The 26,429-nt window shown below is 46.6% G+C and overlaps 1 protein-coding gene across 10 annotated transcripts in view; it reads left to right on the top strand.

Annotated features, from left to right (window-relative positions):
* The first annotated feature begins 4,877 nt into the window (after positions 1–4,877).
* EIF4G3 (eukaryotic translation initiation factor 4 gamma 3) overlaps positions 4,878–26,429 on the top strand; it is a 147,785-nt gene continuing 126,233 nt past the window's right edge. For 9 of the 10 annotated variants that reach the window (XM_074925090.1, XM_074925096.1, XM_074925095.1 and 6 more), the window contains exon 1: positions 4,878–5,428. In XM_074925090.1, the coding sequence (XP_074781191.1) occupies positions 5,244–5,428 (185 nt within the window). In that variant the 5' untranslated portion in view covers positions 4,878–5,243. The remainder of the gene's footprint in view (positions 5,429–26,429) is intronic. The other variant, XM_074925099.1, reaches the window with a different exon arrangement.

Raw genomic sequence — 26,429 nt, 5'->3', positions numbered from 1 at the left:
TGACTTGTTTTTTCTGATAGCAGGAGAGTCTTGCATCCCTTTATCTGCATTTCTCTCCCCATCTGCACTGATGAGACCATCCTGTGCCGGCAAAGCTGAGCTGAGGAGGCTTTCCCCAGCCTGCGCTTGGCATCTGCCGCCTTGCTCAGAGGCTAAAGCCAGGCTTTTGTGCCCAAAAACCTCACTCGCTGCGGGTGGTTTTTTGCTTTCCACCTCTATGGCACGGCCCCGCACATCACCCCAGCAGGGAGGTCTTTCCCGGATGCTTTTCCTTCCTCCCTGGGTGAATTTTTGGCTGGCTGGGCTGCGCTTGGATCCAGCGACACAGGCTCTGCACAGGTTGCTCTCCAAAGGGCCTTATTTATAGCTCTGCGATGCCGACTGGATGCTGCCAGCTCAGTAACACAGGCCAAGGTTTGCTCTCCAGCGGATGCTCCGTGGCTTTGTGGGGCTTGCCTAAAAAATGCAAGGCAGGACCTGGACGGCAGGCTCCCTGCTGAACCTTGCCTCAGCACCTGGGAGGGCTGATGGCCATAAAACAAGCAAAATGCGGGGTGCTCATTTGCTGTGTAGTCCCAGCTCATTAGCAGGGGCTGGGTTTGGGCTGCAGGCCCCCAGTTTTGCCTCATCAGGAGTGTATTTTGGAAATACAGGACATTTTCACTGCTGGGGTGGGCAGGATTAAGCCAGTGGTGTGCAAGGGATGCAAGTGTTGTGTAATTTAGACGGTAAAATTTCCCTCTTGCTGCTTTGACTGTGTTTTCTCTCCCAGATTGAATCAAAATGTAACCAGAGAGCACTCACTTTCTGCTCACGCGACTCCATGCAAGGCCCTCCGTTTTCAGCAGAGCTAGGAAAGCAGCCGTGGCCGTTGTTTTCCCCAGGATCTAGCTGGAAATGGTGGCACAAACCCGCAGAGGGCGATGGAGCCGAGAAAATCGCTGCCTCTGCTCTCCGCTCCTGGCTGGCAGGAGTTAGCGATGCTACCGGTGTGGTATTTTGGCCTGGAGCTGGCCCCTGGTGTTTAAAACGCGGTGAAATGCCTGTGTTCCTGGGAAAAGAGAGGAGCGGTGTGGGTGTAAGGCTAAGAAGAAATAAGTGGGGAGAGTGGGGTTGGAGTGAAAGGGTGTTTTCCCAGCTGCAAGAAGCAGGGAGGGGAGCACAGCCTATCGTGCTGAGAGGTAGGACGCTGTTAGAGGTGGTTTAACCATCCAAAAGGGAAATATTTTGGTGCTTGAGGCCTTACTCAAAGCAAAGGACTGGGCAGGTGATGTCTCGGCCACCGCAGAGTGGACAGGCCCAGCGCAGGAAGGATTTCAAGGGCCTGGATGGTGGCAGGGCCATGCCACGGCCGAGGGTCCCTGTGTTGGGCTTGGAGCTGGCGGTGGATGTTTGTCTGTCTGGGAGGCTGCTGGGTGTAGGCAGAGCAGGCAGGAGGTGACTCATCCTGCTTGTGTGCCAGTGTCTGGCGTGGGCTTGCCTGATCCTGGGTGGTATTTGCTTTATTTTGTGCTCAGTCGTGCCCCGGAGGGCTGAGACATTTGCCGAGGGCTGAGCCTGGGCAGGAGGAGGAACTGGGAAAGCTTCAAGCAGGGCTGAGGGTTTTTTTGGGGGGGAGGGGGTTATGTTTTGGTTTTTTTTGCCTGGAGGGTTTTGGAAGGGGATCAGGGGGGGAAAAGCAGAAGCCCAGAGAGGGAGGCGCTGCCGTACTGTGCTGGGTGAAAGCGGGTGCCTGAAGCTGGAGCCTCCAAAATGAGTTGGAAATGGCGGTTGTTCACAAGTTTGGTGAGGCTAAGCCAGCCTTCCAGGTGCGAAAGGCTGAACTCAACCATCTGAACTGCTCTTCTCCTTCCCAGTTTGCCCCCTCCAAGCAGGATCTAACCCCCAACACATCACAACAGTGCTGGGGTCACCTACTGGGACTGCAAGATTTTAGGGCAGATTTCAGAAAAGCTGCTTCTAACAATTCCTGCAGGAAAACAGCCCTTTTCCAGTGATATCTCAATCCTTTACTCTCTTTTCCTAAGTTCACCAGCAGCCCTGGTGCTCCTACTACACTCTTCACCACACAGTTGTGAGCATCTCTGTTGTGCCAGGTACGTGAGAGACTGGAAAAACGGTTGGTGATGCTCCGAAACGAGAGCTCAGCACTGTAAACTCAAAGCTGCCCACAGTGACACATCACTTCCCAGGTGCTAATAAAGCTAGCAGGGAAAATAGGAGAAAAAATGAAATGGAGAGGAACCAGAGGCAGTAGGAAGGGTGTGAATCCAGCTGGCACTTGCTCAGGCTCGCCAAACCTGCAGGTTTTGTTGGCCAAATTGTCCTATGTGGGGTAGTATTGAAGAGACCTGTCTGCTTTGTCATTTTGCGGGGGGGGAGGTAAAATGATGGCCAGGGGAGACCTAGACTTCGGAGGAGCTTTAATACAAATCCAGGAGCCTGGCTCCTTTGCATGGCTAGCACGCTTCAGGAGCTTCAGCAGACGTGAAAATGCTGGTTTTTTTTTTTTCTTTCTAAACAGGCAAAAAGAAGGGATATATCTAAAGATACCAGAACTAGGAGGCTCTTTCACAGCTGTGTTTACAGGCAGCTATTTCTGTAGAACAGAGGGAGCCACAGATGTCAATTTGCCTTTGGTAGGAATTTTGTTCCGCATGAAGGGGTGTACCAGGAGAACTGCCACGCCTGGGAGGCGGTCGATGGAACAGGGCTGGGCACCAGCCCCCCCCCCCACCACACAGCTTTACTTGCACCCTCAAAATCATTACAGCAAAGTCTTTATGAACTGTGGAGGGGGATCTGTCTTCCCAGCAGGCTGCAGACAGGAGAGGTGTGCTGTGAACACAGCAGCTCTCCGGGATGTTTGGAGATCTATCAGTCCTTGGGCAAATCCCCTACCATGATAAAAATTCCTCTTTTGTTCTCCCATTTTTGGGGAGGGGGGGAGTACTTGGCCTTTCTTTGAGGTCATTCTAATTTCTCTCTTCAGTCTTTTGCTCTCTAGGTGGGGAATCAGCCGTCGATCTGGCAGGCAGTGGGCTGCATAGGCAAACTGGCTCAGAAAAAAAGTGTCTGGAGCCCCCTCAGAGTTATTTGTTCCTGGCTGCTGATGGAAATAGTCCCCATTCAGGACTTCTTTACAGGCTGGCAAAGCCTGATTGGGCTTTTTTCCTTCAAAAATAGAATTGTTTTCCATTTCATCCCATTTCTCACCAGCAGTTTGAGGTAGATGTGAGCTCACCTCATCCCAGGCATTTCCCTTAGCCTGGTGCAGAATGAAAAGCACAGAGGGAGGAAACTAAACAGCAGGCTAGTCATGTTTCCCTCCGCCACCAGCTCCACTAATAACTTCTGGCACTACGCAGTGCACGTGTTTGGTGTGGCTGTACCCTATAGATAGCACCTTAGTAAGTAAGAAATTATTCTGCTCGCACAGCTACTCTTAGGGGAGACCACCGTGGCAGCTCGCAGGAGCTTTTCTTCTGAGATCAGACCTTGGAGGATGCTGTCCTTGTGTGTCAGCATGGGCGGGGGTCATGTCTTAAACCTGATCTGCACAAACCAAACTGTTTAATAATTCAGAGTCTGACTCAAAAGAGAAAAGGGACTCAAGACCCTTCTGGTATTTTCTGGCTGCTGGGTGCTGGCGTGAGTTTTGCTCTAGTGAACAAGGCTGAGTCCAGATTCTCCCCCCTTCAGATCTGTATTGTGGAGATGTGGTGTAGGTTTTCTTTAGCCTGCAAGACCGTCTTTCTTCTGTCAACTTTCAGTTGCAGCACAAGTTACTTGGTAAGTGCCCGAACACACCACCAAGAGAACAGTTTACTTTAATAAAAGCAGCTTTTCACTTCTAAGAGTTTGTGATTGCTTTAAAGTGTTCTCTTCCTCCTAAACTTGCAGTTGCCCCGAAGATGCAGCAGATAGAATGCAAATAAACTACGGCAACTTGTGTAGCCCAGGCTGGGTGACGCGGGGTGGCAATACCTGCAGGTGCGGGGAAGGCGCTGGGAGCGTTTCCCTGGGACGTGCGGCGCAGCAGGAACGGTGGTAGGTGCCAGTGGGCTGGAACGAGCCCTCGGGAGCCAGCGGCAGGACAGGACAAGTCAGGACCATCCAGCAGCTGCTTGAATCTGCTCTGAGGTCTTTTTTATCTCCCCAAGACGGCACAAACCACCTTTGCCCCTGCCAATTTCAGCTTGGCGGTGGTCACAGGGAGGGTGCTGCAGCCTGGTTGTGAGATGCTGAAGATGGTGGCGGTGTGGTGAACCTCGGGGGGCAAAGGCAGCGGCGCGGGGGTGCGAGGAAGGTGCCTGCTCCCCCCAGGGTGGGCTCCCTCAGGGGCTGCTGGGCCTCCCTCGCAGCCGCCATGTCACCCTCTGGCCGCCTCGTAGGGGCTGCAGCCCAGCCCGCCCCAGGAGCCTGGGCTGGGCCTGGGGGCGAGTTTTTGGGCAGCGGGCAAGCCCCCGAAGCCCGGGCGCGCTCACGGCCGAGCGTTGCCGAAGTCTCTCCGGGCAAAGCCGAACGCGCCCGAAGCCGCGGCACCGCCGCTCCCGAGAGGCTCCGAAGAGCCCCGAGCGCCTCCCGCCTGAGCGGGAATCCCGGTCCCGAGCCCGCCCGAAGCTTCCCGAACTCCCTCCCGGGCTCGGCCTCCGGAAAGAGCCGAAGTCTCCCGAGCGCGGGGGTCACGGGAGGTGCCGGGGGGGAGCGGGGGGAGGAGGGCGCGTGCGCCCGCGAAGCTCTCCGGAAGAAGCCGAGGTTTCCCGAACGGCGCTCGCCAGCGAGCGGCTCCGGAAAGAGCCGAAGGTTGCCGAGCGCCGGTGGGCCGAGCGGCTCCGGAGCGGCCCGAAGGCGCCCGAGCGTCCGTCCTGCCGGACTGCTGGAGGCGGCCGCAGCGCCATGTTTGATGCTCCGCTACTCCAGTGAGGAAAATCCGCCGGCATCGCCCGAGAGCCGCCACCGCGAAGGGCTCCGCTGCCCCCGGGGAGGGGGACCGAGACCCCCCGCCGCCGGCGGCTCATGAGCAGCGCGGCCTGAGCCGCCTCCCCCCCTCCCCTCCCCGCCGGCCCCTCTCCCGTCCCCTCCCCGCGCCGAGCCCTCCGGGAGGCGCGTTGTCACGGAGACCGGCGCCGGTGCCGGCCCGCCGCGCTGCCCCGGCCGCCGCACCGGCCCCCGGCCCGCTCCCCGGCTCCCCCCCGGCCCCGGCCCCGCTCCCCGCCGGGGGGTGGTGGCTCCGCTTGGCGATGAGTTTACCGCAGAAGGCGGCTTTGAAACCCGGCGCGGCGGCGGCGGCGGGGACCGGCCCCGGGAGCGGGGCGGCGGCGGCAGCGGCGGCGGGGCCGCCTCCCCCCCCGGCTCCCCCTCACCCGGCGGCGGCGCCGGCGCCTCACCCCAACATCAGGGCCTTGCCGCCCCAACCGCCCCAGCAGTATCCTTTGCCCCGGGGGGGGTTGGGGGGCGACACCCCCTTCCCCACAGCGAGCGGGGCCCGGGGGGGGCGGGGGGGCGGTGAGGGGCCGCGGGGGCCCCCTCAGCCCCGGGGAGGGGGGGGGCGTGTGGGGGGTGGTGTGTGGGGAGGGGGCGGCTCGCGGGGGGCGGCGGTTGGGGGCTCACCGTTCCTTTTTGTGTGTGTGTGTGTGTGTGTGCGCGCCCCCCCCGCCGTACAAAGGGGGGGGCAGCACCTGCTGGGGTGGTGTGGGGAAAGGGGGTGCCTCACCCCGCCCCCACTGCTGTTGGGCTGGTTTGGGGGTTCACCCTCTCACCCAGGGGAAGGCAGAGGGTCCCCCAGCCCCCTTCCCTCCCACACCCCCCCATTGGAGCGGTGACCCCCAAGGGTAAACTTTTAATTACAAATCACTCCTCAGTTTTCCCTCCGGTCTTGCCCAGGTAAGTGCTTTGGTTTTGTTGTTTTTCCAGGAGAATTTAAACCCAGGTTTGGTGGTTTTTTTTTTTTTTTGGTTTGTTTTTTTTTTTTCCCTAGCCGGGGCCGATTTTCATGTGATTTTATTTAATTTATTTAATTATTTTATTTATTTATTTATTTGTTACTTGGCTGGTGGAAATAAATCTCAGGTGGAATGTCGCGCCGAGCAGCTTTCTCTGCGAGGCCACGCGTGACGGGGGAGGAGGAGGCTCCCACTCCACAAATCCCACCGCCGAAACGGCCGCTCTACAAAGAGAGGCCGGCGGTTGCTGCGAATGTTTTTTAAAGGTCTTCGGTCCTCTGCTGCGACTAGGCCCCAAGTCAGGAGGTAAATACTGCAGGGATCAGCAGGAAAGTGGGGTGGCCAGCCTGCCTGCCTGCCTGAGGTTTTGTTTCCAGCGTCGGACAGCATCCCCTGGCAAACTGGCTTTTCTGTCCCCTCCCACTGAAGTTTTGCGGGGGGAGCGGGAAGTGAAAAACAGTGAAATATCGCCTTGCTGCGTTCCCCGGGAGTGCTGTGGCGTGCTGTGCCGGGCACGGTCAGCACTGTGTTCACTGTGTTTTGCTGTTTATCAGTGGCAGTGACTTTGGTTGTAACGTGGAAGGTGCAGGGTGTTGTGTGTTGTTTCTTTTTTTTTTTTTTTTTTTTTTTTTTTTCTGAGGGCCGTTTCAGCTGTGTGATGATGTCTGTGTTCTTCAAGCAATGTGTTCCCTGTGTAAGCATTTTATCGCTCTCACTTTCATTTTTGAGGTGGGAAAACCAAGCCCTTTTATAATCAGTTTAGGTCCATTGTTTTCTTGAGCTTCCGGCAAGAATCATTCTTGCCATGACAACAAATAGGTTGCTTAAATCATGAGACTGTTGACGTTACAGATTTGTTTGGGTCAAATGAAAAACCTTTGAAGATTTCAGGGAGGGCTACAGAGGGACGTACTCTCCGCTGAGTGTTTTTTGGCTAGCTTGTGCTATTCTGTAATTCCAGCGTGTGCTTTATTTAGGAAAAAAAGTGCGAAGGTGCTGTCATTACAAAGTCAGCGGGGTGGTGGTAAGTAAAACTGTTGCTCAGGGGAAATTTTGCTCCGTTTTGAGTGATGTGCCAAGTGTTACAGTGGGAACGCCGGCCAGCGTGCACATACAGAGTCCACGCTCAGCTGATCTCTCCAGTGAGGTGCTGGTTTGTCTGGAAAGGGACTTTTTAACTGGGAATGTGATGTTTGGGTGCCTTGACGGTTGAAAAGGGCTGAAGTTTGCCTGGCTCTTGGATCAGGAGTGTGCTGGACTTTTCCAAAGCAGTTTTATTTTCAAATCATTAAAAGCAGCGTGGAGGGACTTGAGTACTTCTCCGGTGTTGCTGAGGGCGAGCTTGGTGGTGGTTTGCAAGAGCAGCTGAGCCGCTGTAGGTAAGGCAGGAGGATGCTGTTGCTTTTGGTGAGTTTGAGCATGAAATACCTTGCACGTGTGAGAACTGAGGCTTACGCTTACCTCTGAGCACAGCCTAAAACTAAAAAGCCTTGGAAGGAATGGGCAAGATCCTAAAGGATCACACCATCCAGGGTGTCCCATCGCGAGGACCTAACTGGACACCCAGAACAAGAGGCGTAGAGGAATGGAGAAGCGTTAGGTAGATCTGACAGGCTGATGGGGAGGTTGAAATGATATAGTCCGACTTTTATTTATAGCCATGCCTGTTTTGAAAACATACCGTGTTTGACCAATACCTTTCCTTAACTTTTAAACCACTAATCTGCCCCTGTCGTACATACAGACGCTGAGTTCTTGATACCTTTTATGTGAACTGTATTCAGGTGTCCTGGCTGACTTTTTCCTCTGCCAAAACTTGTGTCTGCTTCCAGGTAGTAAACCAAAGCTGTTACCTTTTCTAAGTGCTGTTGGAAAAGTGAGGCTTGGTCAGCACAGTTCATCTGTGATTTACTGGAGTGCAGAGGGTCATCTGAGTTCAGTCTTATTTTTAGCTCTGTTTGGTTACCTTTTTTTTTCCTGTTTTGATATGACTATTGAGACAGTGTTACCCCACAGCAGATAAAGTACAGTTACAGTTTTCTTCTGGCAACTCAGGGTGAGCAGAGCACTGCAAGGCCTCCTTCTCCTGGCAGTGCAAGGGTTTATTTGTTGATGTGAAGGATTATTAGATGTTAATAGGTAGACTGAGGGTCTGACTTGGGCTTTTTAAACTAGAACAGCTTCCGCATGGTGAACTTTATGTCTGTGGAAATACGTGTGGTTTTAGTACTTAATACATCATGAAATTAAACGGTTATCTGTATAATTGAAAAAGAAGAGTTGGGTGAGAGAGAACTGTACAGGAAATAGGATCGCTTACTTCATGTGCATTTGTAGAAAAATGTTAATAGGAAAAGTACAGGGGGAGGAAGGGGTTTTTTTTAAAAAATAATTCGTGAAGGAAAGTGAAGCTGGAGGGTGATGGACATGAAGAACAGAAATGTTTTGATGGGAGTTTCGTTCTGTTACGTGCTGAAGAGGAAGTTATTGGAACTGATGTAAGGAGAAATTTCCTTAACACGGTGGCTTCAAGAAGTTAAATTTCCTGTGTAAAAGTAAGTTGGGATAATTTTGTGGCTTTGGCAGTGGTGAGTATTCAGTCAGACCCGTTTTCAGGCAGAAACTGTGCTCAAAAGTTATCAGTGTTGAAAAATCCTCCAGTTCCATTCTGACCCTTGTCTGGGGGGGACAGACAAGGGAGGGTGTAACTGTGTCACTGTGAATTGACACACAGCGGGATGTTGTCAAAAATAAATCTCTGTCTGCCCACCTTTGCTTGGGTTTTTGGACTGCTTCTCAGGAACAAGTTCCAGATGAAGTCGATTGTTCTGTAGCGAGACTTCTTCCATAAAAATGTAAAATAATGAAGGTACGCTCCAGGCTGCGAGTTTGATGTAGGCCTGTGTGCTTTTAACTTGGACTTCTGATGCATGCTCAACTACACTGTGTTTCTTTACTCTCCCTCATGCTCCCACTTTTTGTGCAGAGTATTTCTTGTGTGTGTTATATTAAGATGCTCTTTAGAAAGTCTCCATGCTGTGAATAAATTTTGTGGATCGATATAATTAGGTCACTGGTTTCTTCACAGCCCCAGCCCAGACATGGGCAAACATTGCACTGTAAAGGACGAACAGATTGATTTATGTTGAACTCGGGTAATGTTGCATGTCTGCTGGCTCTTCAGGGTTAATTTAATGCTGTACCTTGGAGCCAAATTAGAGCCATCTTGGGCTCTGGGCTGGTGTCAGTAGGTTTTTGTTTTCTTTTCCAAACTTCCTTGCATTTGGAGGGAGTTCAGCTTCCTGGTTGTTGATGGTCTCTGTGCAGGCACCAGTAAACTTGACCTTAATATATCCCTGTAGCTGTTTCATTGTGGGATTGGGTATCTCTGGACACGGGTATTTTTCAGGTTATTGCAGCAGGGCAATCGCGGCAGGGTCAGGATGGGTATTAACTTAAAATCTTTCTTTTCTTCCCCTACTTTAATTCCGTTTTTGAGAAGCGGAGAGGAAAGGTCAGTGTTTGGGGGGATTTTTGTGTGAAGTACATCATTGCTGTGCATGGAAATGTGTTTTGCTAATGTTGCCTCAGTCACAGAGTGTCTGCTTTAGTTTTTCTGAGTTACTTCAGCTAACTGTGCCATAGTCCCTTTCAGAACGCGGTGTGCTGATTCCTGCTCTGTTGGGTGGCATCTTTTGGATGTGAGTGGCTTCCCAAAAGCCCAAGAGAATGGCAAGAAGTACAGGATCTCTTTCAGGAACGTAAGAGACTGTGGGTGAAGTCGGGGTGAGTTTCTGGCAGCGCTTACCTGGTGTTTGGGTGCGGGTCTGGTTGTGCCATTGGAGTAGGCCTGCACTGGTAATCTAGTTAAATTAAGGTTGTTGAGGAGGATTTGGGTGTGTGGGGTTTTCTGTCCTCTCTTAGTGAGCAAAGAGTTGAGCTGGAGGGGAAAGTGCCCAAGAATTTCTCTGGGGAGAGCATCTTCAGTGTGTGCTGGAGGATCAGAGTCTCTGGGTTGCTGTGATACCCTCTGGGAGTTGGAGCCAACGTCGTCTTCCCTCACTGCTCACTTCCATTACGAGCAGCTTTTTTCCAGAGTATGTGATGCAGTATCTCTCTGCTCTCTGGGGTTTATCTGTTGATGACTTTGAAGATGAAGACCTGAGGATTAGGAAACTGTTTGGGCATAAAAGTCAGCTTGAAGAGCACGACTGTGGCTTTTGTGTGAAGCGCCGGTGCCTCTCTGTGCCTCGGGTGGATCAGTTCTGGCTCCTGGGTGGCTTTGACACTGAACTGGAGCTGAACGAGAGCGTGGTTGGAAGTTCTCTTCCAGGTGTTAGTGGTGTCTGCTTGTGAGGAAGCGTGTTCAGAGCGTTATGGTCATGAAAGGGGAGGAGTGGTGGGAGGTGGGAAGGTGGGGAGGAACTGGCCTGAGATCAGAGGTGTTCCTTACTCCCTGTTTTTTTGAGTTCATTTTCTGAAATCGTAACTGGATGCAGGGAAAGAAGAGGCAGCTGTGTCGCCTGAGAAGTGTTTCTGTGTTCTGAGTGTCTGAAGCTGTGGAGATTGTACGTCTTGGGAGGGTTTGAGGCAGGAGGGAAGCTTTTGAAAACGCAGAGACTTTCCCTGCCGCTCTGTGGTAGGGGCTCTTCTGCAGGGGAGGAATGGCCACGGGTTTGTAAGCACATTGCCAAAAAATTAAGTGATTTTAGACCTCTCTGCCATCTCCCCTGTTGATGTTCCCCAGCCTTGGCACGTCTTAGCATTCTTCCAAGCAGAAATAGCTTTAATTTATTTAATGACAAAAGCTAATCATGTTATAGTGCAAATATGTCACTTTACCAGCTTTGTAAGATTTTTGTGGGGAAATGTCTTGAAGAAAACCTCTCTTCCAAAAATGTGATTTCAGATAGCTTATTTTCTCCTGGTATCTGAGGACATGATTGTATATGTTCGCTGTCAGAAGTCTGCGGGAGAAGGTCACTTTAGCTGTTTAAATATATATGGATTTAATGTGCAGTACTGATTTTGGAACACAGTTTGTGTTTTTATCTATGGTAAGAAGTCAGTGAGAGGGTAATAGGAGACTTAAATAACTTCCCTTTTAGATGTTGGGTCGTAGAAGGGTTTTCATCTATGTGTATGGGTTTTGTCCATCATCTTAGGGCTGAAAGGCTTTTTCATGTCATTAGCAAATGTTGGGATGTGTTGAGCTAGTGCATTTGCTCCACTTTTGTTTCCTAGTAAGAGTTAGCAGTGAAGATCTTTTTAGAAAAGTTGTGGGTAACCTATATTTTCTTTTTCTCCCTAATCCAGCAATTTCAGGGCTAGTCAACTGTCAAGTTTAGTTGTGTGTAAATCCGCTAATATGATTAGAGTTGCTGGAATTTTTACTCTGGGGAATTATAGATGGGTAGTATCACCATTTTACAGGCATTTCTTTAGTAGGAAACTTTATCTGTGACTTGAATATGTCTGCTAGCAATTGCTGAAGCTCTTCTGGAATGAAAGGGGAAGAGAAAACTGGTGTTTGTTACAGGGCATGAAGATGTGGGTGGAGGAGTTGTGTGCTCCATGCTCTGGAGGAACTGGGGGAACTAATTTTTATTTTTGTAAGAGAACATGGTTGGTGTGACTTTTCGCAGTATTGTGTTTTACTCTTGGTGGTAATTTCAAGAACTTATGTACAGCTTTCCTTTCCAAACTGTGGACTTGGTTTTGCCTCCCGAATAGGAAATGATGATGTGGAACAGCTGGAAGAAGAAAATAGAATGGGTTCTTAAAAAAGAAAAGGATCAAAAGGAGGAGAGCAAAATAAGCTTTTAGGCTAGTGAAATTTTCTAGTACATGTTATTCTTATGTTTTATTATATACATTTGGAAGGTGTCCCAGAATGCGCTCTCCCTTTTCGTAGTAGGTGATGGCACGCTGTTGCTGATGGGACTTGAGTCAAATTGCTGCTGGGCATGTAACTAGGTTAATGGGACAGCATTTTTTTCTTTCCTGAAAGGAAAATTACGCGTTCTCTATTCTGATTGTACCTTAAGAATTGTGTTTACCTTTGTTTGCTGCGTAGTCATCTGAGGTGGAGAGAAAAGGACAAGATTCCTCACACCGAGGTTGTATCAGGTTTAAATGAATTCTGCTACCAAAGATAATACGTTTCTGTTGTTGGTTGTAATACCTTTGTGTATCCTTTATCTGGATGAAAGTGAAAGTATTTCTAAAGCTTTATATATGCCTGAAGAAAAGTGAAGTGGCTTCTAAAATGTGCATCTTGTAAGAAAAACATATCCAGTCCTCAACTGATACCAGTAGCCTTCTCCAAAACCGTCAGTGAAGTGTTGAAATGGGTTAGGACTTGTTGAGATGTACAGAGCAGCTGCTCCTTTCCAAGTGGTTGCGCTCAGCAGGGATGAGTCTCTCTTGGTGGGAAGAGCTCTGTAAAAGTTGCAATCACGAAGACCATCCCCGTGCTTGCCGGGGGAGTGGACTTCACATGATACGTTCTCAGGGGGGTAGCAAGAGAGGTCTTGCTGCCAATCTTTGACTTTACTCTTGATGCTGTGAAAACACTGAGCAAGGAAGAGTTAACGCAGTGAAAGATCTTAAATATCACTGAGTTTGGAAAGCTTTTGGGAGGTGAAAATTAATAAACATTGCACCGATTCTTTCCTTCTGCAGTTGCCAGATGATGATTGTATATTTGTTTGTGTTTTGATTTGATTTACATGCGAGAGTGACTGTGCGCGAGGTACTGAATTACTAAGAGTAGTCCGATTTAAATGTCTGCATTGCCAATGGCTTTTGAAAATCTGTTTGAACTAATGCTATGACTCTGGTAATGGTGGTCTGAAAAAGAGATTTCCCTCTTTTATGCATTATTAAGAAGTCATGGAAGTTACTGTGCCTTGAAACTGGCATTTTTCTGGGCTTATTTTGTTCTTCCGCTAAAAAGCAAAAATGACAAAAATCTGCAGTCTTTTCAGACTAAGCAGGAGAGTCTTCCTATAAGCATCAAAGGGAGAGACTTTTTAGTGATACTACTTACAGCTTTGATTTTTTAGTCAGCCACTGTCTTTGAAAGACTCCTAACATCCTGAAGAAAGGACATGTCTGTTAAAAAAAAATACTCATTTCCAGTAAGAGGCAAGACCTAACTCTTCTGTCCTTGCACTACCACAAGATCTTCCACAGAACCATCAAGCCTGATGTGAAATTCAGAATGAAATCTGGTCTGAAAGCTTTCTGGAAGCCAGGAATTTTTGTTTGTGGTGATGTACAGGGTGCTTGACACTGGACACTTAGTTTTGCAGCGTGCAGCTGATGAGTTGGACAGACTCCATATCTATATTATATTTGAAGGGGAGCTCAGCGGGTACTATAGCTGAGGGTAGAGAACCTTTACCACTTATTTGGGGGGGAAAGTCAAGAACTGAAATAAAAAAGCATTTAAACCGTGTATGTTGTGACTTTTCATGTGAAATTCATGGTGCATCTCAAACTCTGGAGTACAGTGTGAAAGGGATTTCGGCAGCTGGTGATTCATGCCCAGTTTTAGCACGGCCAAGTTTGTGTGGAAGCCTTTTCTGGATGTACTGTTTCTTGAGCTGGTGAGACATCTTCTGAGTTCAACTTGCTGTAGAATATAAAGCTAGCTTCAGTTTGTAGCACCCTTTCTCACCAGTGCTTACACAGATATAAATACTAGTTATGGGACAGTCTCTCTTCAAATGCTTTACTTTTCTGGGCTCTGTGTTTTGTATTCTACTTTTCCAAAATGCAAATAATTCAGCTGTCAACCTGTCTGTGCAACTTGGGTTTTATGTTTTCCTTTAGAGTTGTGTTTTAAAGTAGGTTTCAAAGTGCTTTTATGTCTGTGTCTTCAAAAAGAAAAAAAGACCTAATTTTTGTTGATATGCAAATATTGCAAAGTGTAATTTTCGATGAGCTTAAGCTGTTCAGCTTAATTATATTGATTACGTTTCTAAAACACTTTTTTAATTAAAAAAAAAAGTTCATCTGCACAGATAAACTACTTTGTGTTTAAATATTTGGTTCTGAGGTTGTGCTCTAAGTTTGATTTGAAATGATTGCCATTTCCTCCCCCCAAAAACTTCACATTTTGTTGCACTGCCTGTGGCAGCAGTACCTGGTATTGCAGGCATTCACCGAAACAATTGTTGCTGGCACTTGGCACGGTCCCCATCGCTCCTTGCACAAGCCAAAGCACACTTTATCCACTCAGGCTGACATTAAGATCATTAAATAAATGAATGAATTGTACTGTCACCAAATTCCCATTCTGGCAGCTGAAGAACATGTGAATTTTATAGCTGGGACCTCTGTCCAGAATGTCTTATTGAATGGCTTGGATGTCAGGAGTGGGAACAGTCAGCAAAAAGCTTTCTAGTAAAATGTGTGTTCCTTAATGAGAATTACGGTGTGGAGTGGTGTAAAAGCCTGAATTACTAGACATCTGATCATCCAAGATGTGTATTAATCAATCTGTGAAGGGCGTGTAGAACAAAACTGCAGCACAGCAATAAAATGAGGGAGCAGGAGAGAACCGAAGGGGGTAGAGAGCTGCAGTCTGGTCTGCCTTGCTGTTTGAAAGGAGTTTGTTGAAGGAAGAACGCAGCCAAGCCGGGAAGTGTTGAAAGCAGTGATAACTCTTGGTCTCCAGCAAGGAGTTTGAGGTCTCACTGGTTGAGCTAAAATGCTAAAAGGTCACTCAGGGTTTGGAAGAGGTTGGAGGAGTCTACTGAACTTCCACCTCCAGGAGGAGAAGGTTGAAAATACTTTCCAAAGGGGGAGAGTTCACTCATCAGGCTTGGATTGTTTTCTCTTGTGGCCTAGCTCCATCCTTGTTTTTATTATGTTACACTTAAGAAGGTGTTTCTACTTAGGAATATGGGAGCACAAAAGATCAGTAGCATCTATGCTCGTTGCAGGTGGATCAAAAATGTCTCTGAATTGCAAAGGAAAAAGTGGAAATGTGTTTTGACCAAACAGTTTGGTGAACCCTATAACTGCGTATCTGCAGGCTGTATCTGCAGCCCTGAATAATATCCGGGGTGTTCTGATAACTGGAAATGTTTCATTCAGTCCAGTCCCTTGCTGAAGTGTAGCAAAACATTAGCATTTAAGATTGTATTCAAATTAAGACCATATTGCTTTCAGACTGGAGCAAATCCTTTTCTTAGTCTTCTCTTCCTCCCCTCCCCATACTTTAGTGCTTGGTTTGATTATTGTTAATTTGATAAAAGGCTGCTAGGCTAGCACTGGTAACCAGCACAGTCCTCGGTGCATCCTTAGCCCTGTTTTAAGAGGTGATGTCCTCATTGCTGTGGTGATGATGGAAGCCTAGTGGTCAGGTAATGTTTGTAGGTGCTGAAGTTCATAATCTTTGAAGACCTGCTGTAAGTACAGTGATACTGCAGTTTCTTTGCAGTCTGAAATCAGCAAAATTGGGGTTTTATACTAATCAGAAAAGGAGCAATCCTGCCCACTGCGGTGCTCAGAATCTCCTGGCGATGCAAATAGTCCCGAGCAACCAGAAGGCAGAGACAGGTTCTGAAATTCCCTATTCTTTTCCATCTGGGTTAGCACATCAGGTACATCTTCAGTGACTTCCATGTGTGTGTTGGTTCAGCTGTGTAGCATTACTTCAGAGGCCACTTTGCGCAATAAGGAGAGAGACATGTGGTTGGAAATCTGCCTTGATGACCACGTGCAGCCTTCCCTCTCTGTTTTACCTCTGTGTTTGTGGCCTGAATTCAACAGGCAAAGCTAATGGAAGTAAAACCAGCATTTTTTTAAATGAGATATGCTCTGAGACTAATTTATTATTCATCTTCAGACTCAGCTGGGATAAATATATTGTTGCTATAACTCTTTTTCTTCAAGCACCCTGTAGAGGTGTGTGTAAAATATGCAACCGAGAGTCCTTATGAGGAACTGTGGAGGATTGGAGCAAGGAGATCCAGAGCTCCTGTCCACTCCATATCTCTCTGTGAGCTATGTTTTTTGTGCAGCAGTGTAAGATGCATCGTGCTGTCTTCCCTAGATGCCTGCTTTTTCAGGATTTCATTTGGTATGACATGGGATTTTAAATCAGGAGGAGTCATAAGCTCTGCATGTGGCAAGAGGGTACTTACGATTTCATTTCATTTTGATAAACCACTGAAATAAAGATTATGGGGGGGAGATTGCGAGGCATTACAAAATTAGGAGTCGAAATGAGCATTAACGCTCCCGAGAAGCATACTTCAAGAATTTGTTGCTCAGCTGATGGAAAGACCATCAGTCTGGGTGACAACACTGCTGCCACTGCAATGCTTCCTGACAGATTGACCAGCAGAGCATTACATTTTCCCATGAAGTCACAGCATGAAGTATTAGAGACACGGTAGGAAACGTAGCCGAGTGAATGAGACAGTAAACTACTAGGCTGTTTGATATTCATGCTTATCGTACAGATAGAAAGCCTGGCTTGGGAATAGATGGTTGCTGCTGTCCTGAACCCCCAGGGATGCAAGCAGCGGCTGTCCCTGTAGAGAAGAGGCGTGTGTGGGTTGTAGCCTTGTAAGATATAGTAGCTTATTTGTGGTTTTAGGGTACGAAGTTTTATGTAAGTGGGCTGGGGGAGTTCTGTGTTAATGGCATGCATAAGAAGCTAAAAATAAGTAAGCTGTGTTTTAGTACGTTAGAGAAATTTAGACTCTCGTGTGGAAATTGCCACGAATGAGCGTTGTAGTACTTGTGTCTGTACTGGGAACTTTTTTTTTCTAGTCTTGTTACAACATGCCCCCAGATGCAGATAATTGCTGGTGCTAAAGGGAAGCTGGAGACGTACAGTTTTACTTTATGAATTCAGTATGAGGGAAGGTAGACTGTAATACCCACACGAAAGTTAGTTGCAGGCTGTAAGCTGAATAAAGGCTGAAGAAAAGCTTGGTAACCTTTCTCTGCAATGAGATAGGTTTCATTCCTGGTCTGTCTTCCTCTATGTGTCTTTTTAGTTATATCATCCGGCCCTCTCTGCTTCCTTTATTTGGACTTTAATATTCTTAACTGGATATGTGTTTGGAGGATAAACTCAGTGTAGAAATAACTCTGTGTGTGTTAAGTAACTGTTCTGAAGGAAAAAAAAAAACAACCACAAAGCAAACAATCCTAATCTTCGCTTGCTGGTGAGGCTGTTGGGAGTAGAGGAATTGCTCTGCCAGGTCGGTGTATTGCCTGGCATAAACTGTCCTCCCCCGGCACGCTGACAGCGGCTCCGCGCTTCACAACCCGGACCCCAAAGTGTGTTTATCAGGTTACCTCAAAGCAGCACAGGAACAGTGGCTGAGCAGGTCAGAGCCTCTCTGTGAGCGTGCACGCAGCTGGTATCAGGCCAGAAACTGCTGTTTCAGCTGCTAATCAGGGGACAGAAGTATGCTAAATTTGGGGATATTTGTTTTCTTTGAAGTGTGATTCAGTTTGTGTGTTTTGGATATTGTGGTGTGAGTTGTTTTAAGCTCAACGATTGAAATACAGAAGAATTTTACAATAAATTTTATATCAACAGTTGCATTACAGAATGTGAAAGGTAGAAGATGGGTATGGCTTTAGCTCTCCTCTTTTGTCTGTGGCTTTTTATTAAAAATAGTATTTTTTTCTGCCAAACTAGAGGTGTGCAGGCATCTGATGCAACCAAAGGTCTGGAGGACAGCCGAAGAACTGTATCTGTTAGCTTTGGAACAGACCAAAATCCAAAGTAACTCTGGAAAGGAGTGGGCTGGTATGTGTCACTTGGCCAAAGAGGAGATCAAAACCTTGTTCTCCCGTGGCGCTCTCCTCCCAATTGCTCCTTGGGATCTCAGTCAAGCCAGCTTGCTTGCAGCCTTGCTTTGTATATTTTTACAGCATTTACCAAAAAATTTGCTTAGTCTTAGTCTTGTGTAGCTGCTGTTCAGTGTAAGATTGCTACTATTACTTTTTTTTTTTTCCTCTTCAAAATGTGATAAAGGAAAACACTGCAATCGTCACAAGTTCTGGCTCTGATGTTGCCTTGTGTCGGATTTGCCTGTGTCACCCCAGCTCTTCCCTGACCACTGCTTGGGACTTTTGTGGATGTGATGGTTCTCTATGAATAATTATCTCCTATTAAAGATTGCTGCTTTTTTCCTCCCTTCCATCTTACTTTCTTGAACAATGTAGTTTCTTCACTGTGAAGACTCCTCTGTGTTCGCTGGGGGTGATGCTTCTGAGCTGCTGCCCATCTGGGATGAGCATCTTCCATCTTCCCTGGTGATGGTTGCAGTTAGTTTGCTTGGTGACCTTGCTTAATAAAGTGACCCAGGAATTTTTCCCAGCCCATCTCTTCTCCCAACCCTTCCATTCACTTCCGTCTTGAAATGTTTTAAACAAGGATTGCTTTACGGAAGCTGGTTAGGGAGGAATGGGATGGTTTTTAAACAGACAAAACTGGGGGGGTGTGGTTAGCTTTGACTATGGTGGTGGTTATCAGCTGGGGCAGAAATGTCTTCAGCAAACAGCAGCTGGAGCAGTTTTTTGGCAGCCTCTTGGCATTCATCCTCTCTGGAGGGAGGTTTGCAGTGTGCAGTTGCCTCTGTGTGCGTGTTCGGGGGGCTTTGGGAGCTAGCATACTGTTTCCCTGTTAAACTGTTTCTTACATAAACAGTTTTTTTTAACACTTACGAAATGCTTGGTAGCCAGAGGCTGGTCTAGAACTTGGTCGAAGAAAACAGTGTTAAGATATCTCTCAGGTAATAGATTTTTTTTTTTTTCCCTTCTGTAAAAATGGATGTGGTTAACAGCATCCAAAGGACTTTTTTCTTGCTGCACCATGCTGAGAAATGTCTCATTCAAGACTCTTTCTTTTTCTCTGAGCTTAGTTCAGTTTTAGATGCTGAAGGGTATTTTGAGACTTTAACTTCGTTTTACATCATGTTTATATGAACCAGACAAAAAAACCCTCTGTGCTTTGCCAAATATCTGTGGAAAGAACAGACTTTGTGGATAATCATTTTCATGTTCTACCTGGTCCTTAATGTGTTAAATAGAAGAACCTTCTCTACCCTGAAAAAAGGCTTTGAGAGATTGGCCTTCAAGTAGTCAATTGAGGCAGTTTGATTAAGAAATATACTCAGTGTTAGATTTCATTGAGATTTGAATAATGGAGTTAGAATTGTCACTCTCATAATCCAGTTATTTTTAGATCAGGATGGGTATGTGCCACTCCCCAAGTTGTCTCTATCACTGCTCTGAAGGCAGACAGCAAAATGCTGTTTGACAGAGTGGATCTTCTCCAGTTTTGTACTTGCAGCTTCACCCCATTAACACATCCCTTATTAAACGCATTGTGCCAAAACTTGGCAATTTGGAGCAAAGGAATTCCAGTGCAGCACTGAGGGTTGCTACCCAGCCTGCAGCTCAGATATGTAAGTAGAAATATTATGGTGGTATTGATAGTGGGGCTTCAGCCCATTTCATATTCCAGAAACGTTTCACAGAATCACGGAATTATCTGGGTCGGAAAAGACCTTGAAGATCATCCAGTCCAACCATCAACACAACATTAACAGTTCCCAACTCCACCAGATCCCTCAGCGCTAAGTCGACCCTACTCGTAAATCCCTCCAGGGATGGGGACTCCACCTCTGCCCTGGGCAGCCCATTCCAGCGCTTAACAACCCGTTCTGTAAAGAAATACTTCTAATATCTGGTCTAAACCTTCCCTGGTGCAATGTTTAATCCATTTTTAGATCTTGGAAGTCTTGGAGAAAAGAGGCGCAGGTATGAAATACTGTCAGGATGTGGATAAGCTGTGCCTAAGCAGGTGCTTGAGCTACTGCGCTGTCAGAAAGTCTCTCGTGCTTGGAGGTCTTATGGTGGGGTGTCACAAGTCCTGAGACTCGCTGCTGTCTTCAAAGCATGGCCAAATTCTCTCAAGAGCTCACTGAGCATCTGGGTACTGCTTAGGCCCTGCCCTCTGGGCCACCGGTGTCTTAGTGTGAGGGTCCTGAGCTTTTTGCACGTGCTAGCTTCAGCTGAGTGCCTCAAGGGGAATGGTATTTGTTAAAATTGAGACCTTAGCTCTCACTGCTGAGTGCTGAAAAGTCATCCTTTGCTGTCTTGCAAGGGATTTGTGTTGTAGCTGCTGTTTGGCTGTGTGTTTTCTCTTCCCTAAAGGTGAGAACAAAACTGTTCCTTTGCAGTAGCATTCTATCTTCAGCTCAGGAAAACAGTAAGTTCTGTAAGTAAGTGTCTGAATTAAAGCCTAAGAGATACCAATGGACCAGGAAGGGTATGTGGAAACAGCTGAGGCTGTTTGCTGTTAAAGAAAGCCTGGTTGCAGGGGGATCGAGTGGAGGAAAGCGGGGTTGCTTGCAGGGCAGGTGAATGAATCTCGATTATTTTAAAGTAGCTTCCTTACTTTGTTGACATGCTCTGGCTGCAGAGAGAATCAGAGCACCTGATTTGCTAGATTTCTCCTAAGAACAGGGAAATTGCAACAAAACAGTCTTTCCAGGGACTGAAAAGCGATTGCCCAAAAAGTAAAAATCAGCCATACCTGTGCCTGGCAAGTGCTCTGCGATATTGTCATTTTGGTTGTGTCTAGTAATAAAATCAGCTTCCCCTTGGAAACCTTCAGTGTCAGCATGGGCAGAAAAAGGCCAGAACTTGCACAAAGTTCATCTCGTGTCTTCAGGCAAGGAGTTGTTTAATCATAGACTGGAGTTTTGACCTTTTTTTGTGCATTATTCCCAGGCAGGGCTTCTCTTTGCTGTGTCCAGGATGTCCACTCCTAGGTTTTGGTTTCTGGGTTGTTACGTCAGTGTAACCACAGCGTAGGAGGAGTTGCTGGTGTGAAGTTCCCCATGAGAGACAACCCACACGAGAGGCCTCAAATGCCACATGTTGTAAGCTTTAGAAGCAGGTAGGATCAGAGGGCAGGCTCTCATTTCCCTGTCCGTGGGAAAAGCAAGGTTTCTGTGGTCATTTTGCACGATGTCAGGGGACAGGACAATATTTTTAAGATCATCCCAATCTCGGAGGTGACTCAGGCAGCTGTGAAACATGATTGAAGTGGAATCAGTGAACTGATTACAATCTCTATACTGAAAATGTACGTCGGCCCCTTTGCAGTTTATAGCTCAGTAAAAGCAAGGAACATAAAAACAGGAAACCTTTACTGCCAGTACTTTGAAGAGGCTCGTTTGGGTGACACATCTTTCGGTCATGTTGTTTGTCCCTTAAAACCTGTTTATATGCTGAGCTGTCGAGGCCGCAGTGTTCATTCTGAAAGCAGCAAACAGCCAGCAGTTGGGACTTAAATCTACCAGGTATGTGGCAGCTACACTTGGAGCTCATTTAGTGGCCTTAATAAACTTAATGAGGTTCTTTGGCTTTTCTTAGGTCTTAATCTTTTTCCACATGAATATTCAGGTATCAGCAGCATCGCATAGCTCTCATGTACTGTGTAATAGTGTATGTGAGAACTTCTGCTTTATTTTTTCCTCTTGGTTGTCTTATTGAGTAACTTTTATTATAAATTGTTTGATTTCTAAATGCTGGTATTTCATAATTGCATCTCAAAAGGCGTGTTATCTTTGATCAGTCCTCTGGACTGTACAAAGCAGGATTAAGTAGAACAAATATTTACATCTTGATTTACCTGAAAGCAGTGTACTTTCATGCAGACATTATTGATGTTCTCCTATCTATGGTGGTAACATTAAAGCTTTGGAGTAAAGAGTTTTTATTTAAGTTGCTGCTTGATGCCTGCTGTGTTCGGGAATATAAATAAATAAACCTTACCCTGCTATGTTTTGTTCTTAATCATCAACGCAGCAGTCTCGAACTTACAGTTAGGCAGGTGAAAGAGAATTTCAGATTTATGTACCATCTCTGTTTAAAATGCCAGAGTTGCAAATTGAAGCCCAAGTCATTGCCAATCAGAAATAGGTGTTTTATGGACTGTGTTCTTTGTTTCTTCTCTATTTCCATGTTTCTTTAGCCTTTGGTTTCAAGCTTGCGTATTGTAGCAGCTGCTGCCTTTGCTAGAGCTTCAAGTGCACAAGGAATTACCTGAATTTATGTTGGGTAACTTTCTTTTGTTGCTCTTGCTGCTTTTGTTCTTTCTTGTCTTTTTAGAGGGTGTTTTGGTAATTGGACAGTTGGACTGAGAGCATATAGCACCCTGGCATTGAAAAAAAAAAAAAGGCCTGATACAAGAGCGTGCTGTAAAATCCCACTTCTGCAGCGGCCACAGATATTTTGCTGTTTGCTGTGCAAGGGGTTTTGTTTTTTAAGTTCCTCTTCCCTGCTTTACGAGCTGCCTGCTTGACGTCGCTATTCCCCACCTGCAAAGAAACAAAGGAGGCAAAAAATACTCCAGCGGTCGAGGAGGGGAGAGCGGCGGGAACATGTGTGTGTGTTTCAAATGCCTCTTTGTGCTGCGAGGTGTACGGTCGGCTCCGGCTCCGGGTGCAGCGGGCTGCATGCGTGACCTGTTCGAGTGGATTCTCCCTTCGGAGGCATGTGGGATGCCTGGAGAACAGTAACTTTTTGCACAGCTGGTTATTTTTAATGAGACCTTCCACCATTTTCCAATGAAGCAACAGATCAGCACTTCTAAAAAGATCTTTATCTTAACGGTTAAGAACAGGAGTCCTTTCTGTATTGAAAAACCTGAAAGGAAATAGCATCCTGTGTGAACTGTGGCTTTGTGCATACTTATGTAATGGGTTATCAATCAAATTTAATTAAAACTGTCCTTACGGCAGTTTTACTCCCTTTCAGTTCAGCTACAACATGGGGGAAAAAAAGTTCTTATCTTTACAAGCTGTTCTTGCAGAAGTTATTGCTGTGATTGCAGTTAAGAAGCCCTTGTTTTTAAGGCAAATAGATTAGTTTCCTTCTTTATAAAAAGAAATTTCTTGCCCCTCGGCCAACTCCAAAAATAGATGTGGAGTCCCCGAAAGTAAAGTGTTTAAATGCAGCATTACAGATTAGAATGGTGGTGTTAAAAGATGGGATTTTACCAACTTTTGTCTTTCTTGTGGTTAAAGTAAATGCTGTTGTAGGAAAATGGAGTCTGCATGCTCAGGTTTCCTTTGAGCGAGCCTGTGTGCATCCTATGTGTGAGCCATGTGCGAGCTCCCTCTTCTGTAGTAGGTTCACTTGGTGATTGCCATGCTGTCCCCTTGCATCCTATGGTTAGAAGAATAAATGTTAAAAAACCAAATGCACTTTAAGTGTTTCCCGTGATTGGTTATGTGTGAGGTTCTTTGCAACAGTTCTGCCAGCATCAAAGTCTTGGCTCTGCAGTGGTCAAGACTTTGGAAGGGAGGCGAGTACAAACCTTGCTCCGCTGTAGACTCCAGCGTGCGAGTGCCCAGTTTGGGAGAGAGGAGGAGCAAGCCTAGACATAGGTGCTTGTGCCACCCTTGGTTTTTACAGCAGAGTATTTTTGTTTCTTGGGATGTGCAGTTTGCAAGAGGGTACTGGAGGTATGTGATGGCCACATCTTAAACCACATGGAGGGTCCAGCCTCGTGGATATGTGAGAACGTGCTCCTGGTGTTTGGGGCTGCGTGGCCGAGGTGAGGAGCTTTGTGTTTCCCAGATTTTTCAACGTCTGGGAAAAGAAATATCCCCCAGCAAGCATTAGTCCCTTCATTGCTCTGTGTTTCAACCTGGTGGTTGTGTGTGTCCATGTTAAATGGCACACTGGCATCAACTGCGACCCTCCTCCTTTGACCTTTGCTTAGCCACTGAGTAGTGCTGGGTTCTTATGGTAACACTAAGAAAACGAGGAAGAGAGTGTTGCTTTTATTTGGTGAAATTGATATTTAAAATTTCTTTTCTCTTGAACTGTGGAAGGTAATTATCTCAAAATGAGGAGCAGATCTTTAAATGTAAAGGACCCGGAGAAGGAACACAAACATTTCCTCAGTACCAGGAGTGGAACAATAGCTCATTGTTGGGAGGAAGGGATCGCAGAAAAGCAAGCGGACTTTCAGAAATCGGGGGTTTATTTTCTATAGCTTACTATTTATATTGCACTTGGAGGCTCTTTGGGAACTAGATGTCCAGTTCCTGGAATGTGTGTCCCTTGGTCGAGGAAGGTTGGGCGCGAGCAGAGCATGTCCTTTCAGTCGGCGTTTGTTAATAGACAATGCCAGGGTTACGGGCTGCTTGGAAAGCGTCTCTGTGTTCATGCGAGAGTTCCCTCTCTCGCTGCCTCGCAGCTTGGCAGCTGAGGAGACGTCCCCTAAAGAGACAGGACTCTTCTTCCTCCCACCCTCACTTTCTTTCTGCTATATATCGGGCCGTTGAATAGGCTTGCATTGACCAGAAAGACAAAGAAGTCTTTCAGGCTCTAGCTTTAGCCACAGCCAGTGTGCTGTGGGCTTTTGTTAATACTTTCAGTCCCCCCTTTCTCTTTCAGCAGCCCTCACTCTCATTGTTAATACATTTCAGGAGCAGCACTGATATTTCTGAATTCATTTTGTTTGCTCAGTTCGCAGGAAAAGTTGCATAAAGCTGGGGAGAGAACGTGTTGCCTCTTACGTTCTTCGCAGAGTATTTTCTTTCATGCCTTTAGCGGGGAAAAGTGGATCGTGTAAACAGATCCTGGCAAATCCATGCATGAGCAGAACGTGGTTGTGCAGCGTTAACGCCTGTGCAGGCTGCGTGCATGTGGAGACTAAATGGCTTGTTCCAGTGCTTGGGAATACTAAATGGCTTTCCCCCACCCCGGTTGGATTAGTCTCCATGTTGTCCTGTTTAATTTTGTTATTGCATTAGCCAGCTAAAGATGCAAGCTCTTATTAAAACAGCTGTTTCTGCTAAGTGGCAGTATAGAGTTGGAGAGTATTGTTCAACAGTTGTAAACTCATTCAGCATCATCCTAAACCGACATTATTTTTATGAGTGGATGTGCAAGGGGGTTTCCTCCTACCAATAGGTAGAGATGACAGAAAGGAAAGCTGCTTTTTCCAATTGCACGTTAGTAAATCTGAAAGCGACTGGTAGGTGCTCTCTAGTCATTATGAAACATCAGTATGGGAATTAATTCCTGGAAATGAAATGTTAGGAAGCAGCTGATGGAGAGCACTGGTGCATAGCAGGCATGCAGAAAAACATGTAAATGCTGCCAGGGGTAAGGATCGAGGTAGAATGATTGTTCCTTATCATGAAGTGCAGACAGTCATTTTGGGGGGGTGCACCCCAGAATCAAATGTGCTGTTGGGTGAAACAAACTGGGAGAACAGGACAGTGACGAATTTGATTGTGCGAATGAGATAGTGTCAGCAATACTGTCGCAATCGAGAGATGACCACAAAGGCCGCCTCAGGCATTGAAGCACCTCAGTGCACCATTTTTTCCAGAAATAGCTGGCTTTTCAGTACTCAAACCCGATTTTTAATAGCACGTAAAGCTGCATCGTCTTCGGCTAGCATCTCCTCGACTGGAGTGTAAATTGTGGGGTTCAGAGCAATAAGTGAGGCTGTATTTCTGCACCTTTTAAAAGATAATGTAACTCTCTCTAGTGAACATGTGACAAGCGGGGAGAAAAATGGCATTCAGCCCCATGGAGGGGCTTGAGCTTGTGGCAGAAGAAATACTTGTCATGAGAGCACGACTTATTTTTTTCCCTAATGGAGGGTGACTTAAACTTTTTAATAGATGGATGCTGAGCACACGGTTTCAAGCTGGAAAAAGCAGCCCCAGACATGACTGTTCATCACTCCCCACCAGCCATCTTGTGCTTTGCAGTTGGTAAAGAGCGATTGCCTAACTTTGAGAAAGTACCATATGTGCGTATGCTTTTGTACGCTTTTTTTTTTTTTTTTTTTTTCAAAGGACTCGAAGGTTTTAAGATCCATAGTCTTTTAATAAATTAAACCAATGCTGGATAGATACAGCAATACAAAGATGTAAGACAAGAGAATGTGCTAGATCAGCATTTCTTTGCCACCTATCTGGAGAGGCATGGATCTGTCTGATTGCAGTATACTTGATCATTTTGAGTGTATACTTTTCAGTGATGCTTTACTACAACATTTTTGTAGCTTTTTCTAGATCAGTGTATACCCCCAGGTGCAAAATAGGAACCCGTGCTTCTCCCCTTGTCTCCTACCTCTTGACACCACCCCATTAAACGGGATAAACCAGCTCTTGAAATGCTTTGAGACCACTCAGTAAAACATGGATCTGGTTCATGTTGTTGCTCTTGGGAAGGAAGCTCTCTGTCATTTCAAATTTAGCTTCACGTTTGAAAGGTTTCCTTCACTGTATAACCAAAAAAAAAAATATTAATATTTGATTAATTACTCAGAAGAGATTACTTTAGCCAGGGAAAACTTCATGACTGTTCAGCCACACAATGCAAACTCTCCTCGCGCCTTGGGAAGTGTTGTCTTAATTCTGTTGCTCTTGTCAGAGGGTCTGGTTCTATTTTTTG

The sequence above is a fragment of the Athene noctua genome, chromosome 22, assembly GCF_965140245.1.
Source record: "Athene noctua chromosome 22, bAthNoc1.hap1.1, whole genome shotgun sequence".
Taxonomy (NCBI): Eukaryota; Metazoa; Chordata; class Aves; order Strigiformes; family Strigidae; genus Athene; species Athene noctua.
This window is presented reverse-complemented; position numbering and strand designations above follow the sequence as displayed.